The 12,278-nt window shown below is 44.3% G+C and overlaps 4 protein-coding genes across 4 annotated transcripts; 1 reads left to right on the forward strand and 3 right to left on the reverse strand.

Annotated features, from left to right (window-relative positions):
• Positions 1-881: 881 nt before the first annotated feature.
• Positions 882-2,537, reverse strand: BHQ10_009283 (uncharacterized protein; the record flags this gene model as incomplete). The annotated part of the gene is made up of 5 exons (XM_040882182.1): positions 882-1,081; positions 1,139-1,379; positions 1,447-1,817; positions 1,882-2,153; positions 2,227-2,537. The coding sequence occupies 5 exons, from the start codon at positions 2,535-2,537 to the stop codon at positions 882-884; spliced, it is 1,395 nt and encodes a 464-aa protein (XP_040737785.1).
• A 1,178-nt stretch (positions 2,538-3,715) lies between these two features.
• Positions 3,716-4,287, reverse strand: BHQ10_009284 (uncharacterized protein; the record flags this gene model as incomplete). Its single annotated transcript, XM_040882183.1, has 2 exons — positions 3,716-4,207; positions 4,267-4,287. The coding sequence occupies 2 exons, from the start codon at positions 4,285-4,287 to the stop codon at positions 3,716-3,718; spliced, it is 513 nt and encodes a 170-aa protein (XP_040737786.1).
• An 870-nt stretch (positions 4,288-5,157) lies between these two features.
• BHQ10_009285 (uncharacterized protein) lies at positions 5,158-6,215 on the reverse strand (the record flags this gene model as incomplete). Its single annotated transcript, XM_040882184.1, has 4 exons — positions 5,158-5,667; positions 5,747-5,893; positions 5,961-5,981; positions 6,054-6,215. 4 exons carry the CDS (start codon positions 6,213-6,215, stop codon positions 5,158-5,160), a joined length of 840 nt encoding a protein of 279 aa, XP_040737787.1.
• A 769-nt stretch (positions 6,216-6,984) lies between these two features.
• BHQ10_009286 (uncharacterized protein) lies at positions 6,985-11,356 on the forward strand (the record flags this gene model as incomplete). The annotated part of the gene is made up of 6 exons (XM_040882185.1): positions 6,985-8,878; positions 9,733-9,827; positions 9,882-10,095; positions 10,145-10,213; positions 10,279-10,875; positions 10,938-11,356. The coding sequence occupies 6 exons, from the start codon at positions 6,985-6,987 to the stop codon at positions 11,354-11,356; spliced, it is 3,288 nt and encodes a 1,095-aa protein (XP_040737788.1).
• Positions 11,357-12,278: the final 922 nt, after the last annotated feature.

The raw sequence follows: 12,278 nt of genomic DNA on the forward strand, positions 1-12,278 counted from the left end.
TATTTGGGTTATCTTGTTTACGATGCTACCAGACATGGTAACCGACCCCTACCTACAATTGCTTAACCGGGGCTAATGATGACCGGAGGAGGTAATAGATAGCTACATCATAGATGCTGCCACCATGTCGAAATCGATTTTTCCTTAAGGTGACACAACAGGGGAACTTAAAAAAAAACAAAGGAAAATGAAATACATGCAATGCCCATGCATAAGGAAAAGCGGTCAGGCAGAAATATACTGTGTATAAATACATGTACTAGTCCGGTATAAATATATCAAAAGACCTAGGCCTAGGCATAACGAATATGTAGTCAACTCATCCTCTGAATGATCGCTGCATGTGCAATGCAAGGAGAAAGTGCGTGATGGGTGGTCCGGAATGGCATGAAATAGACGGGGTGAAGCGAAATTATGGAATTGTGCACATGTCCCAGGCAAAGAAAATAGATGAATGAATCTACATCGGAGCAAGAAAATGCCGATTTGAATAGCTCAGCAGATATGTAGTGACCATGAACAGTAAGGATACTAACTGGTATAGCAGCAATATATCCTACATAGTAGCTGCGATGTAAATTGCATTTTCCCGACAGGACAATGTCAGACTGCATAACACCTGGAGATCCTTGCCTGCTTGAGCTGTTCATATATGACACTCTTTGTAGCATGAAGAATTACGTAAATGAGAGGATGAAGCATATAAAATGAGTACCAAGGGAAATGACCTTGTAGCCGTAGAAGCGGGTACCTTTATCGTATCAGAATATTGTGTCTTAGATAACAATAGCAAACAATTATAGACGCATTGCATAAAATATGACTTTGTAATAAGATCCAGGAAAATTACTCCATTACAGAACTTCCATGGTAAAAATATGTCAGACAACGATGGGTAGAGCAGGGATCAGAGAGACTCGGCATAGGTAAAGAAGCGAACAGAAAAGAAAAGAAGATATGCAGACCAGGGTCCACCGGCGCTGGTAGGCCTTGGGCTGTCCGTTGGCAGCGTATTCGACCCAGCCAACTCCTGATCGCTTCGGTGAGGGAAGATAGTCAATCAGTTGTCCACCTGCAATTGCTATGGAGGTCCTAGCTGTAACCAAGTTCCCACTGATATAAGGAAAAATATACCGACCAATGAAGGCCTTCAAGAAGTCATCTCTAGTATGAAGACGTGCTCCAAACCATGATCTCGAGCATACATCCTTGACCCTATTGTATCGCAAGGCCTGGAACTCTTGGAGGAGATTCTGAATATCCCTAGACTTTGGACAGTTCGCACCAGAATTTGAGTCCAACATCCGATTCAACAGCGAGGCAAGAATAGCAGCGTCTTCCATCGCGGTGTTTGCTCCTTGACCTATATTGGGAGTCATCTAAATGGGTGAATTGGTCAGCTCAGTCAATAATCCAAAGAACGCTAAACAAAAGTGATTAACTTACTTTGTGGATGCTATCTCCGAAGAGAACAATACGATCAAAGCTCCACGTTTCCAACATACCCTCTTCCAATGCCGTCATGGAAGCACATAGCTTATTTTTCCATAAGTCTGCCACATGTATATTCTTCCATACTCTAACTGATGCATGCCTATCACAAAAGTCTGCTGCATCACTAGCTGAGTAGCGAGGTGTGTTGGGGTAGAGAAACTTCTGCGATAGCTTTTCAATAATAAACCAAAACACGCGGCCATCCTTGCCATGGAAGGTGATAACACACGATCCATTGGAATAAGAATTGACATGTTCTCCTGTCAACAGACCTGGTATTGGGGATGAAATACCAAACACACAGGCATACTCGACTGTCATACCTGTGTCTCTATTCGTTAGCTACCGAGAAAGAATTCGTAGACTGCTCGATCTGCGTATACTGACTTTTCTTATCACGTGGTGAGATTATATTTGGACTGCGTGCGTCTGCTAGGCGCCACATCTCGGAGCGTATACGGCTATGGATTCCGTCAGCACCGACGATGAGGTGACCGTCGTAGACAGCTCCATCGTCAGTAATTACGCGGCCTCCATCATCAAACAATTGTACCTCTGCAACTCTCTTTTTGACGAGAACGTTGGACTTTGCGGGATATTTGTCATACAGTATTTCCAACACCTTTTGACGATCTAAAGAAACAATAGGATATCCAAACCTATTTAAAGATTAATGTCAGCTGTTTCTAGGGAATCTGCTCAGCTGAAGGAGCAAAAAAATTTGAGACTCACCTATCATGAATAATCTTGGGTAGCGCACTACTAAAGGAGTGGCCATCCGGATAACAAATATTCATTTTGTGAAGTGGTGCTGTCAATTTCTCCATGTCTGTGTAAAGGCCGAGTTGGTCGAGAATTCTGGCGCCATTCGGCCAGACACCAATAAAAGCGCCTTGTTGAGGAGAAATTTCTTCTTTTTTCTCCAAAACAACATGATCGATATTTGCTTGATGGAGGCAATGGGCCAACGTCAACCCGGAAATTGATCCCCCAACAATGATGACTTTGAACTTTGTATTCTCCGTCGGCGATTGGGTCGCCATTGGTACTGTTCTATATTGAGACACAGGAACAAAAGTTATATCAACAAGCTAGCTGAAGCTGGCGTAAGAGCGTCAAGAGTAATTCGTCAAGGTCAATATTTTTAGAGACCGTGAAGTAGCTGTACCTAGGTAATGTAAATATTTTTCATACTGTGTATCACTGCATAGTGTCGGATATCATCGTGTGGCAACCGTCACTATTGGTCAGCCTGTCTGCGGTCAAGATTGCTCTCAACGCTCGTCATACAAATCCAGGGATGATAATGCACGGCTCTTGCCTCCATTCTACAAGTATGGGCCGACCTCAGCCGATGCAAGGGACACATAACTTCATACGTCAGTAGTGGACGATTTATGCTTATACATGTATAAAACTTTTGCTTGGGGATTTATGCTACAACGCGAGACCGGTCCGGACGTCGGAATATGTAAAAATTCCACATGCACCAAGAACTACATAGTAGGCCTCTAATCTATAGGTAGATACGTGTAGCAGGGGAAAATTTGTCCAACACTCGAGTAGAGAATCAATCTTTCGGTACGTGCCAAACCCTCAATGCCTCCTTCTATTCATGGTCATGTATTCAGAGAAGAAATCCTTCATGCGCGAAAGCTGCACGATTGCTAAGAGATTGATAATATCTCTTGCAGTCTCACAAGGTGCCCATCAGATTAAGGTATAGAACAATGTTATAACATTGAATACATGATTGCGTCGTACATTAGGTAGATAGAAATGTATATATGTACTATACTATGCGCTTAAAAAAAATTCACGGGTCAATAGACATGATTAGATTGTGGACCAAGCATTATCTATGGGAATGATTGCCCCATTGGTGCTTCTGCTGCGACTAGATATTAGAAACAGAAGAAAATTGGCAATATCTTCTGGCTGTACACCCATTCCCTTTTCATGGTCAGAACTTTGGACTTGGTGGATCAGCGACATGGCCGCTGTTGCCTCACGGTCCATGCAATTGGTGTCCACTGATCTTGTTATGCCAGTTGCAGCAACTCCTAATCATCATATCAACGGAAGCCCACGTATGTCTCCTCTGTCAAAACTCACCTCCTGGACATACTGCGTTGCACCGGATATTTTCATGCTTAAACCTGAAAGCAACATTCTTGGTAGCTCCAATAAGGCCGTGTTTACCTAGTGTAGTTGCTTCCTATTAGCTTTTAAGTAGGTTGCATATCTCAAAGAGAAGAAGAATGTAACGCTCACTTGCTGTATATGCAACACCAGATACAGCGCCACTCAAAGCGGCCTTGCTGCAAACATTCACGATGCTTCCACTTCTCTGCTCTCTCATGATGGGAATAACTGCTCGCATCAGCTTCACGGGTGCGGTCAAGTTGATGGCTATACAGCGCTCCCACATGGCGTCTGAGACACTGTCTACACTTTGATTCAAATCCATCACTCCAGCAATGTTTAGTAATCCGTCCACTCGCCGTCCGAAAGCCTCAGCACAGTTCTCGATAATCTGATCGGGTGCAGACTCATGGCAGAGATCGCACTGAAAAAATTTGAAGTTGTCATTATCCAAAATTGACTCTGATGCAGGTGAAACATCGACTCCAAGCACTCGAGCTCCCTCGTTCAGGGCAATTGTGGCCGTTACTAGTCCAATCCCCGAAGAGCTGCCAGTCACAATTATCACCTGTATTTGTATAGTCATCAGTAATCAGAGATGATAGTTCCAAGCAATTCCTTACATACGTAGTCGTCAAGATATCCCATAGTTGCTACTGATATAATTAGAATGACGACAAAATGTTTGGTTGAGAGTGTAGCCTTTGGATAAATGAGCACACCTCAAAAATAGAAGGGTAGTCTTCAACCACGACGTCGTTGGAATAATTCCCAGAAAGATCGCTGTTGTTTAAGATGGTAGTTTCCTGCCATAACAGCTATGCAAGGATGGATCTCCGATGCATCCCAACCTTCTTATCGTAAGCCCCATGATTGTCGGTGTGTATCGTGTATAATACAAGAACGCATTTCCCTAGCCTTGCTGAAATGTGAAATGAAAGTGGACCTGATGCGGCAACGACGGGCCGTGCCTTTCTCTTAGTTTTCGTACTACATATTTCCTGGGAATTTCTTGCATACGCGTCTAATAGATCCATATGTAGCCTTAGCCGGCTCCCTTGCATGTCTCTTGTTGGCATTCACTCCACACATTATGTATGTCCTCACTGTATCAAATTTCACCGCTAGTACATCATTGATGATAAGCCCATGTCTTCACAGTCGTGCAAAATTGGGCTATGGAAACTGCTCCGGGTCGACTGTTTTATGTCGTTGAATGCCTTTAAGATCGCCGCCATAGAGTCCGCAATAGGTGGCTAATGCCCAATGCACTTACACATGAGTAAAGGTGCTTGATCCGACATTTTATTCATCTCTTTCTACGTGTGGTAACAAGTGAACGGCTATCCCATGTACGTAATACGTAGAAAGCCAAGTATTGAATCTAAAATCGCATTCTGATGTAGATTAATTGCACTTTTGATTGTCTTGGTATCCTGGATACTATTGGTTCCCTTTTTTCTTGGAAGCTTAGAATTCAAGTAACAGATATTACGCATCGATTCCCAGCGTATTTCCTTATTCCAGCCGAATCATAGACCCAAGCACGTAGACCCCCGGGAGAGGGTGTTTTTTCGCCATTGCGTCAGGTTGTTCCCATGCGTTCACAGACAACTTGATGTGAGTTTCCATCTCCACCTGGTCCCATAGATGTTGCCAGCTAGCCATGTCATGGAAGTAGTAGGGCATCCGTGCCTTAGTTGCAGTCAGGGCTTCTTGATTCCTGGTAGCCATAACGCGGCCAACAATCATCGATCCTGGTTTTCTTGCCAGAAGTTGCAGCATGTGTTTAGCCACTGTTATCTGTTGCTCCCAATCAAAGACATGTATGAACAAGGAGATGTAAATAATATCGAGTTCACCTTTCATTTCAACGAGAAGGCGGCACTTTGGATCGAGGATATCTCCACTAATCAGTTGAGACTTGGGTAGCTTGGACTCATCGAGGAACAACTCATGACCAAGATCTAAAAAGGCCTGTTGGAGATCTGAACCGTACAGGTTTTCGCCAGGTGCACCATCGTAAAGCTGACGGCAATAAAGAGATGAATGAGTTAATTGAAATATGTTAGGAGAGCATTGAAATGCCACTCGTAGGATAGCTCACCAGTTGACGTAGCTCTTGCCCAAATGCACATCCTAGGTCAAGGAGTTTCTCCCCATGCTTTACACGATCAAGCATTTCTGGGTAGCATGGAGAGGCGGCGATGCTTAATTCGAGGAATGAAAACTGACCCACGCAGGCATATGGAAACTATGGCGCAATAGAATTAGTTAATAGTTTGTTTACACCACCTTGTTCATCAATTTCTCGCTCTTACCACTGCAAACGCGCGATCCCGCTATCAATAATTAGTAAATCCAGCCTTATACGACCTGCGTTGTAAAAAAGATTTTTAAGCAGATAGACTCACCAGTTTCTTGACGTGAGCTAAAATCTGCTCTGCCGGAATATTGCCCTGTTCCTCGAGATATGTACGAACCGGCTCACCAACATCGTTCAAGTTGGGGTTATAAAGTGACATCGGGTCAAATCCCTTTTCAATGGCCGTTTCCCGCTGAGCACCGACGTCCATGTTTGAATTTGTGCCGAGAACTATGGATGATGGATTCAGTAGGAGATACAACTTGACCGAAAGTAAATCAGACAGGCGTAATTAAATAGTCAGCTTGCCCAGAGAACGTTGATGTGAAATTCAGTTCACATCTATGAAATCCGGGAAAAAAGATGGGTTTTCTATATAGGCCATTCTAGACATCGTCTTCTCTTGGACAACTGCTGATCATGATTGTTAACCACAGTCTCAGTTTTCATGTGTACTCCTACAACTTCAACTGCCATACAGTCCTTACATAGCTCATCATTAGCGCCCAACATAAACCACAAATCGACCGACATATGTTGCTAGCAAATTGCGGTGTGGAATGAATAAAATGCATCCTGCATTACTCATCACATTGGACATGAAGAAAAGACGCATATGTAAGTGTCAACTTGTTACGCGAGAAGTATTGAGTTGTCCCATGAACGAAGTACATATGTGTAGTATGTCATAACTTAGTGATGCACGTAGCCGTCCATTTGGCGGCGAGTTACTCGAGGCTTTATATGTAACTACGCCCCTTGCTTCGTGAACTTATCAGAATGCCAGGGATATCCAGTGGTATGGCAGGATCGCAATATAAATCAGTGAAGGCTAGTCTTGGGAAGTACTATAGCGGAAGGAAGAGAGAGAGGTTGTGGTGTGTCGCGTTCAGACTAAAACAGTTGAGGTCTTTCATACTTCAAACGAACGAAAGTCCGCAATACCATCATCGCGGCCAAATACAGAAAATAAAGCAACCATGGGCAGTGTGGATGATCAATCACACTGCTATCAGTGTCTCGATGCTGAGGTAGAGGATCGATACGAGCGGGAGCGACAGATTCAATTGAAAGCTCGGGGTAAAATTTCGGACATTGAAATCGACCGGAGTGAACAGTTTCGATCATTCGCTCGAGACCTCTGGCGAGATGAAACCGGACTGCTAGAAACAACTAGAGAAAAGCTGATTCAACAACGCCATCACAGAGTTCTTATTGTCGGCGCTGGCCTTGGAGGCCTTCTCTTTGCCGTTCGCCTCATACAGACTGGCAAGTTTACTGCAGATGATCTGGTTCTCGTTGATACAGCAGCCGGCTTTGGAGGCACCTGGTACTGGAATCGGTATCCAGGGCTCATGTGCGATACTGAAAGCTACATATACATGCCTCTTCTTGAAGAGACCGGATATATGCCTCAGCATAAATATGCATCAGGTGCTGAAATTAGAACACATTGCGAAAGAATTGCTCAAGTCTACAGTCTGTCTGAGCGTGCCATCTTGCGAACCAAGGTCAATCGTTTGGATTGGGACGAAAACCAAAAGTGCTGGACAGTTTCAGCTACCCAGTTAGGGCTTGATGATGATAGCCAAACGCCCATTCAGCTAGACGCAGACTTTGTCCTTCTTGCATCAGGAGCATTCGCCAGCCCCAGGATTCCAGATTTCCCTAATACGTTGGACTATAAAGGCAAGCTTTTTCACACGGCACGTTGGGACTACGGCTACACGGGCGGCACTCCAAACAAACCAGAGCTCACCAAGCTTAGAGATAAACGGGTAGCTATCATTGGCACTGGCGCCAGCGCGATTCAAGCCGTTCCGCAGCTGGCAAAATTCTGCCGGGAACTCCTCGTATTTCAGAGGACGCCGGCTGCGGTTGATGAACGCAATAATCGATGCACGGATGCGAAGTGGTGGCAGGAGACGGTGCAGATGGAGGGTAAAGGGTGGCAGCGACGAAGGATGAAAAACTTCAATGCTTTTACCTGTAACGAGAAGCCACTTCCCGCGGAAAATCTGGTGGCCGATGGGTGGACTGAAATGCCCTCCTTCAGCTTGTTGATTGGGGGTCCGCAGTGTCTTGATCCTGAATATGTTGACAAAATGCGATCGGTTGATGCGACTAGACAGAAAAAAGTTCGTGCGCGAGTCCATGATATCGTGCCAAATTCGGACTCTGCAGATCTTCTTCAACCCTGGTATCCCGGGTGGTGCAAGCGCCCCTGTTTTCACGATGACTACTTGGGTGCGTTTAAGCAGTCGAACGTCAAACTGATTGATATCCGCCACCATGGGATCAGTCACTTTACCCCCAAAGGAATCGTGGTTGATGGGACAGAACATGAGCTGGATGCGGTCATCCTCAGTACGGGATATACCGTACCCGTCACTCGACACAGTCCAGGGTCCCGTGCAGACATTGTAGTGACTGGTCGAGACGGACTGACCATGGAAGACAAATGGAACAATGGACTGGCAACTCTACATGGTGTCATGACACATGGTTTGCCAAATCTCTTCTTTACTGGCAGTAGTCAAGCCGGTGCTTGCGTGAATCTTACCTATGTCTTAGATGAGACCGCCATACATGTGGCTCATATCCTCTCTAAGGCGATGAGTAAATGCTCATTTTTGTCTCAGAAAGTGGTGATAGAGCCCACTACCCAGGCAGAAGAGGATTGGGCCCACCAGATACTCTCTCGTGCGGCTGCTTTGCGTGGTATCGCTGGTTGTACACCCGGCTACCTCAACGGCTATGGCATGATACCGACATCGATGACAGTAGAAGACCAAATGAAGGCAGCCAGACTGGCGCCATGGGGAGAGGGCATTGCGAGTTACGTTGTTCAATTGGAAGCATGGAGAGCTGATGGTAAACTGGATGGGGTCGAGCTTACTTATTTCTCCTGAGAGGCAGTAGAATGCAGGAAAAAAACGGGCATTCTTCAAAGGTTATATGTTTTTTTCAAAATTGAGATTGATACGTCGTGTTTGTTCTTCTAACAGTTGATTTCAATTATATTTTCTCTTTATCAGTTCCCAACTTGAAAATGTGATTGATTCTAACCATTTGGATATGAGGGGAAATAAACATGGAGCTGTATCAGTTTATTGCTCCCTGGGTGGATCTAAATCCATAGCAAATAAACCGCTTCATTGCTGGCCAAGTTGAGTAATCTGGCCTTGAGGTAGTAAGTTAATACCTAAATTTGAGAGACTTGATGAGCCCTGGACTAGATACTAGATCTGTACAAAAACTAGCATGCTTTTTTTTTGTTGACCTTTTTTTCCTGCATGGGATACTTCATTCGGCTGTCCCTACTCCGACACAATGATGCATGTAAAAACTGACTGATGAGACGTACATTCTATTTTTAATTTATGCAGTACAAATTGGACATTCCGCAAGGAGTGAGATACTTCATAGTGTTACACACTGGAAGGCAGGCATGCCGTTGCATATCCCTTGCCACACTCGCTCCTCAATGTATATCCGTTTTTATATTTCAGTAGTCCTTCAGTACTTCACTTTTATTGCTAGCACTGATCCCATTTTAACGCCAGTCTTCTTGTCCCGTCGTCATTGTAGTACTCTGCATGCAATGGATGCTAATTTATATCTCCCATTTATATTTTCATCACCAATTTTCAATGTGATTTGCTGTCTTTTCCTGCTGATCCCGTTGGCCGTATGCGATTTTTTTCGGGCGTCTAAGCTCCCTTTAGTCAACGGAAGGAAGCTGTTCGAATTTGGGAAATCCCAGGCGAGAAAGCGATTTTATCAAGATGCTGCTGGTTTAATTCAAAGCGGTCTCCGTAAGGTATGACTGAGACCATGAATGTGACTCCGTCAGTGCCATCTGATCTCAGTCCAGGCCGATGCCTTTCGCATCATTACACACAATGAAACTCTGATTGTGCTAGCTCCAAAATTTGCCCGTGAAATCCGGGACCACCCTGACCTTGACAGTACAACGGTTTTCTTGAAAACGTTCCACGCTCATATTGCAGGATTTGAGGTCCAAAGGCAAATTGAAAACCAGGGAATTGTTCAAGAGCTTATTCGGACAAAAATTACTCGAAGCCTAAGTATGTTAATCTTGGTATACTACTTGACCTCTATGACTCATTAAGGCAGCCAAATTAACCGGGACCCTTGCTGCCGAGTCTTCTCTACTGTTGAAGCAGGAATGGACCGATAAGAGAGGTGGGTGAATACAACCATTGGTTTTTACCTGAAACAAATGGTTATTGAAGATGTTCTGGTTTTAGATTGGCATGCAATTCCCGTCCACGAAACTGTGACTTCCCTGATAGCCCAATTATCTTCACTTGTCTTCGCTGGCGAAGAACTATCTCGCAATACGGAGTGGCACAAGACTGTCATAGGTTATGCGGAGAGTATGCATAAGGCAACGCATCAGCTCAATCAGTGGCCCAAATTTGCTCGGCCCATAGTAGCTCGTTTCAATCCAACTTGTCGAAACCTTCGGCAACTCATCGCGCGTGCAAGAGAACTTATGCTACCTGTGCTCCAGAAAAGGGCCTTGGCGAAGGAAGCAGGGTTTCAGAAAGACCACCAAGACTCTCTGCAATGGCTAGACGAAATTGCCAATGGTCGAAAGCATGATCCTGTTTTGATGCAAATGCTGTTGGCACTTGCTTCGATCCATACTTCCAGTGATAGTCTCTCTCAGGCTCTCTATGATATCTGCAGCTATGGGAACCGGAAAACCCTGGTACAAGAGCTTCGCGACGAGATTGTATCGGCTATAAGAGAATCGGGGTGGGAAAAGGGTACTTTACAGAAACTGAAGCTGATGGACAGCGTGTTAAAGGAGTCCCAGCGGCTCAAACCAGTCGCAATCTGTAAGTATAACTTTACCTCCCTTAACATCTGTTTCTAGAAATACCTAAACTCTCGTGAATAGTGGGTATGAATCGCCACGCGCACCAAAAAGTTGAATTATCGGATGGGACTATCATTCCGAAAGGTGCCTCCGTCCTTATTGCTAACTTTAGCATGTGTGATGCGGATGTGTATTCCGATCCAGCTACATTCGACCCCTATCGATTTCTTCGACAACGCGAAGCTGGTGATTCATCAGCGCTTTTTGTATCCCCATCTCCAGAGCATTTGGGATTTGGTTATGGCAAACATTCATGTCCGGGACGGTTCTTTGTCGCTAACGAGATCAAGATCGTGCTAGCTCACATGCTCTTGAAATACGATATACAATTGCTAGAATCTTCTACTCCCACTGTGATGAAGATTGGAATAGCATTAAGTGCGAATCCAACGGCGAAGCTTTCTATTCGACGCAGACAGGAGGAAATTTCCCTTGATTAGAACCTTTCACCGATGAATAAAAAGCACACCTCTCAAAATGCGGTTGTCTCATATATTTTGATATTGATGAATTCCAGGAGAAGAACAGCAAGTTTCATTTAGAGTAGCTAGATGCTAGCCTTTAATGGATTGTGTTATTGCTTCGAAATGAAGCACCTCGTTAGAAACTTTATATGGTATTGAAAGAGGGTGAATTTCTTCCGTAGCGCCCTACTTGCTGTTATTACTTTTGATTGTTTTTTAAGCGGATATATATTAATTGAGGGAGAAAATAGAGATGAATAAACGATGCATGGAAGAAATATCAAAGAATTTGCTGAACTGAGACCCCAATCCTTGCCGATCATCCAGGACGCAGAAACTATTACCAACTGTCGTTTGGAAGCCTATGTAAAATGAATGTTTCCAAATACTTTGTGCTTATTTTGCCAATTGAATAGGTGCAGTAAACTTTGGCTGAAGAGCTCTGTATTCCACGAGTATAGTCTGAAGGAGAGAAACGCATTGGGAAATTACTTCGGTACGGTTTGAATTTAAATCATGCCCATCGAAAAATTGCTGACTCTTGAGGGCCTGTCTCCTACATGCGGCAGAAGGTCGCTCTGTGAGAATTGGTCAGGACAGCATGTGCATACATACTTCGTACATAGTTCACCAACATTTGGTTCACCTACATCTGCAAGGGGCTTTGCTTCATTTTTCTCGGTTAATCACATACGGGCAATGATCCTGTCTCTCAGTTTCATTTGAAACGATATTGTTTACTTAAATGCACAGGAATTATCAGAAGTTCCCACCACTGTTTTATTTTTTCTCGCAAAAAGAGAAAAAAGAAGAAGAAAAAAAATCAAAACATTGCCAGATCGTGTCCTCACTCAATCGACGAAGAAGCCGGTTCCTTCGTCAGCAGGTGCTTTTGAGA

The sequence above is a fragment of the Talaromyces amestolkiae genome (genome assembly GCF_001896365.1).
Source record: "Talaromyces amestolkiae strain CIB chromosome Unknown scaffold23.1, whole genome shotgun sequence".
In the NCBI taxonomy this organism is placed as follows: Eukaryota; Fungi; Ascomycota; class Eurotiomycetes; order Eurotiales; family Trichocomaceae; genus Talaromyces; species Talaromyces amestolkiae.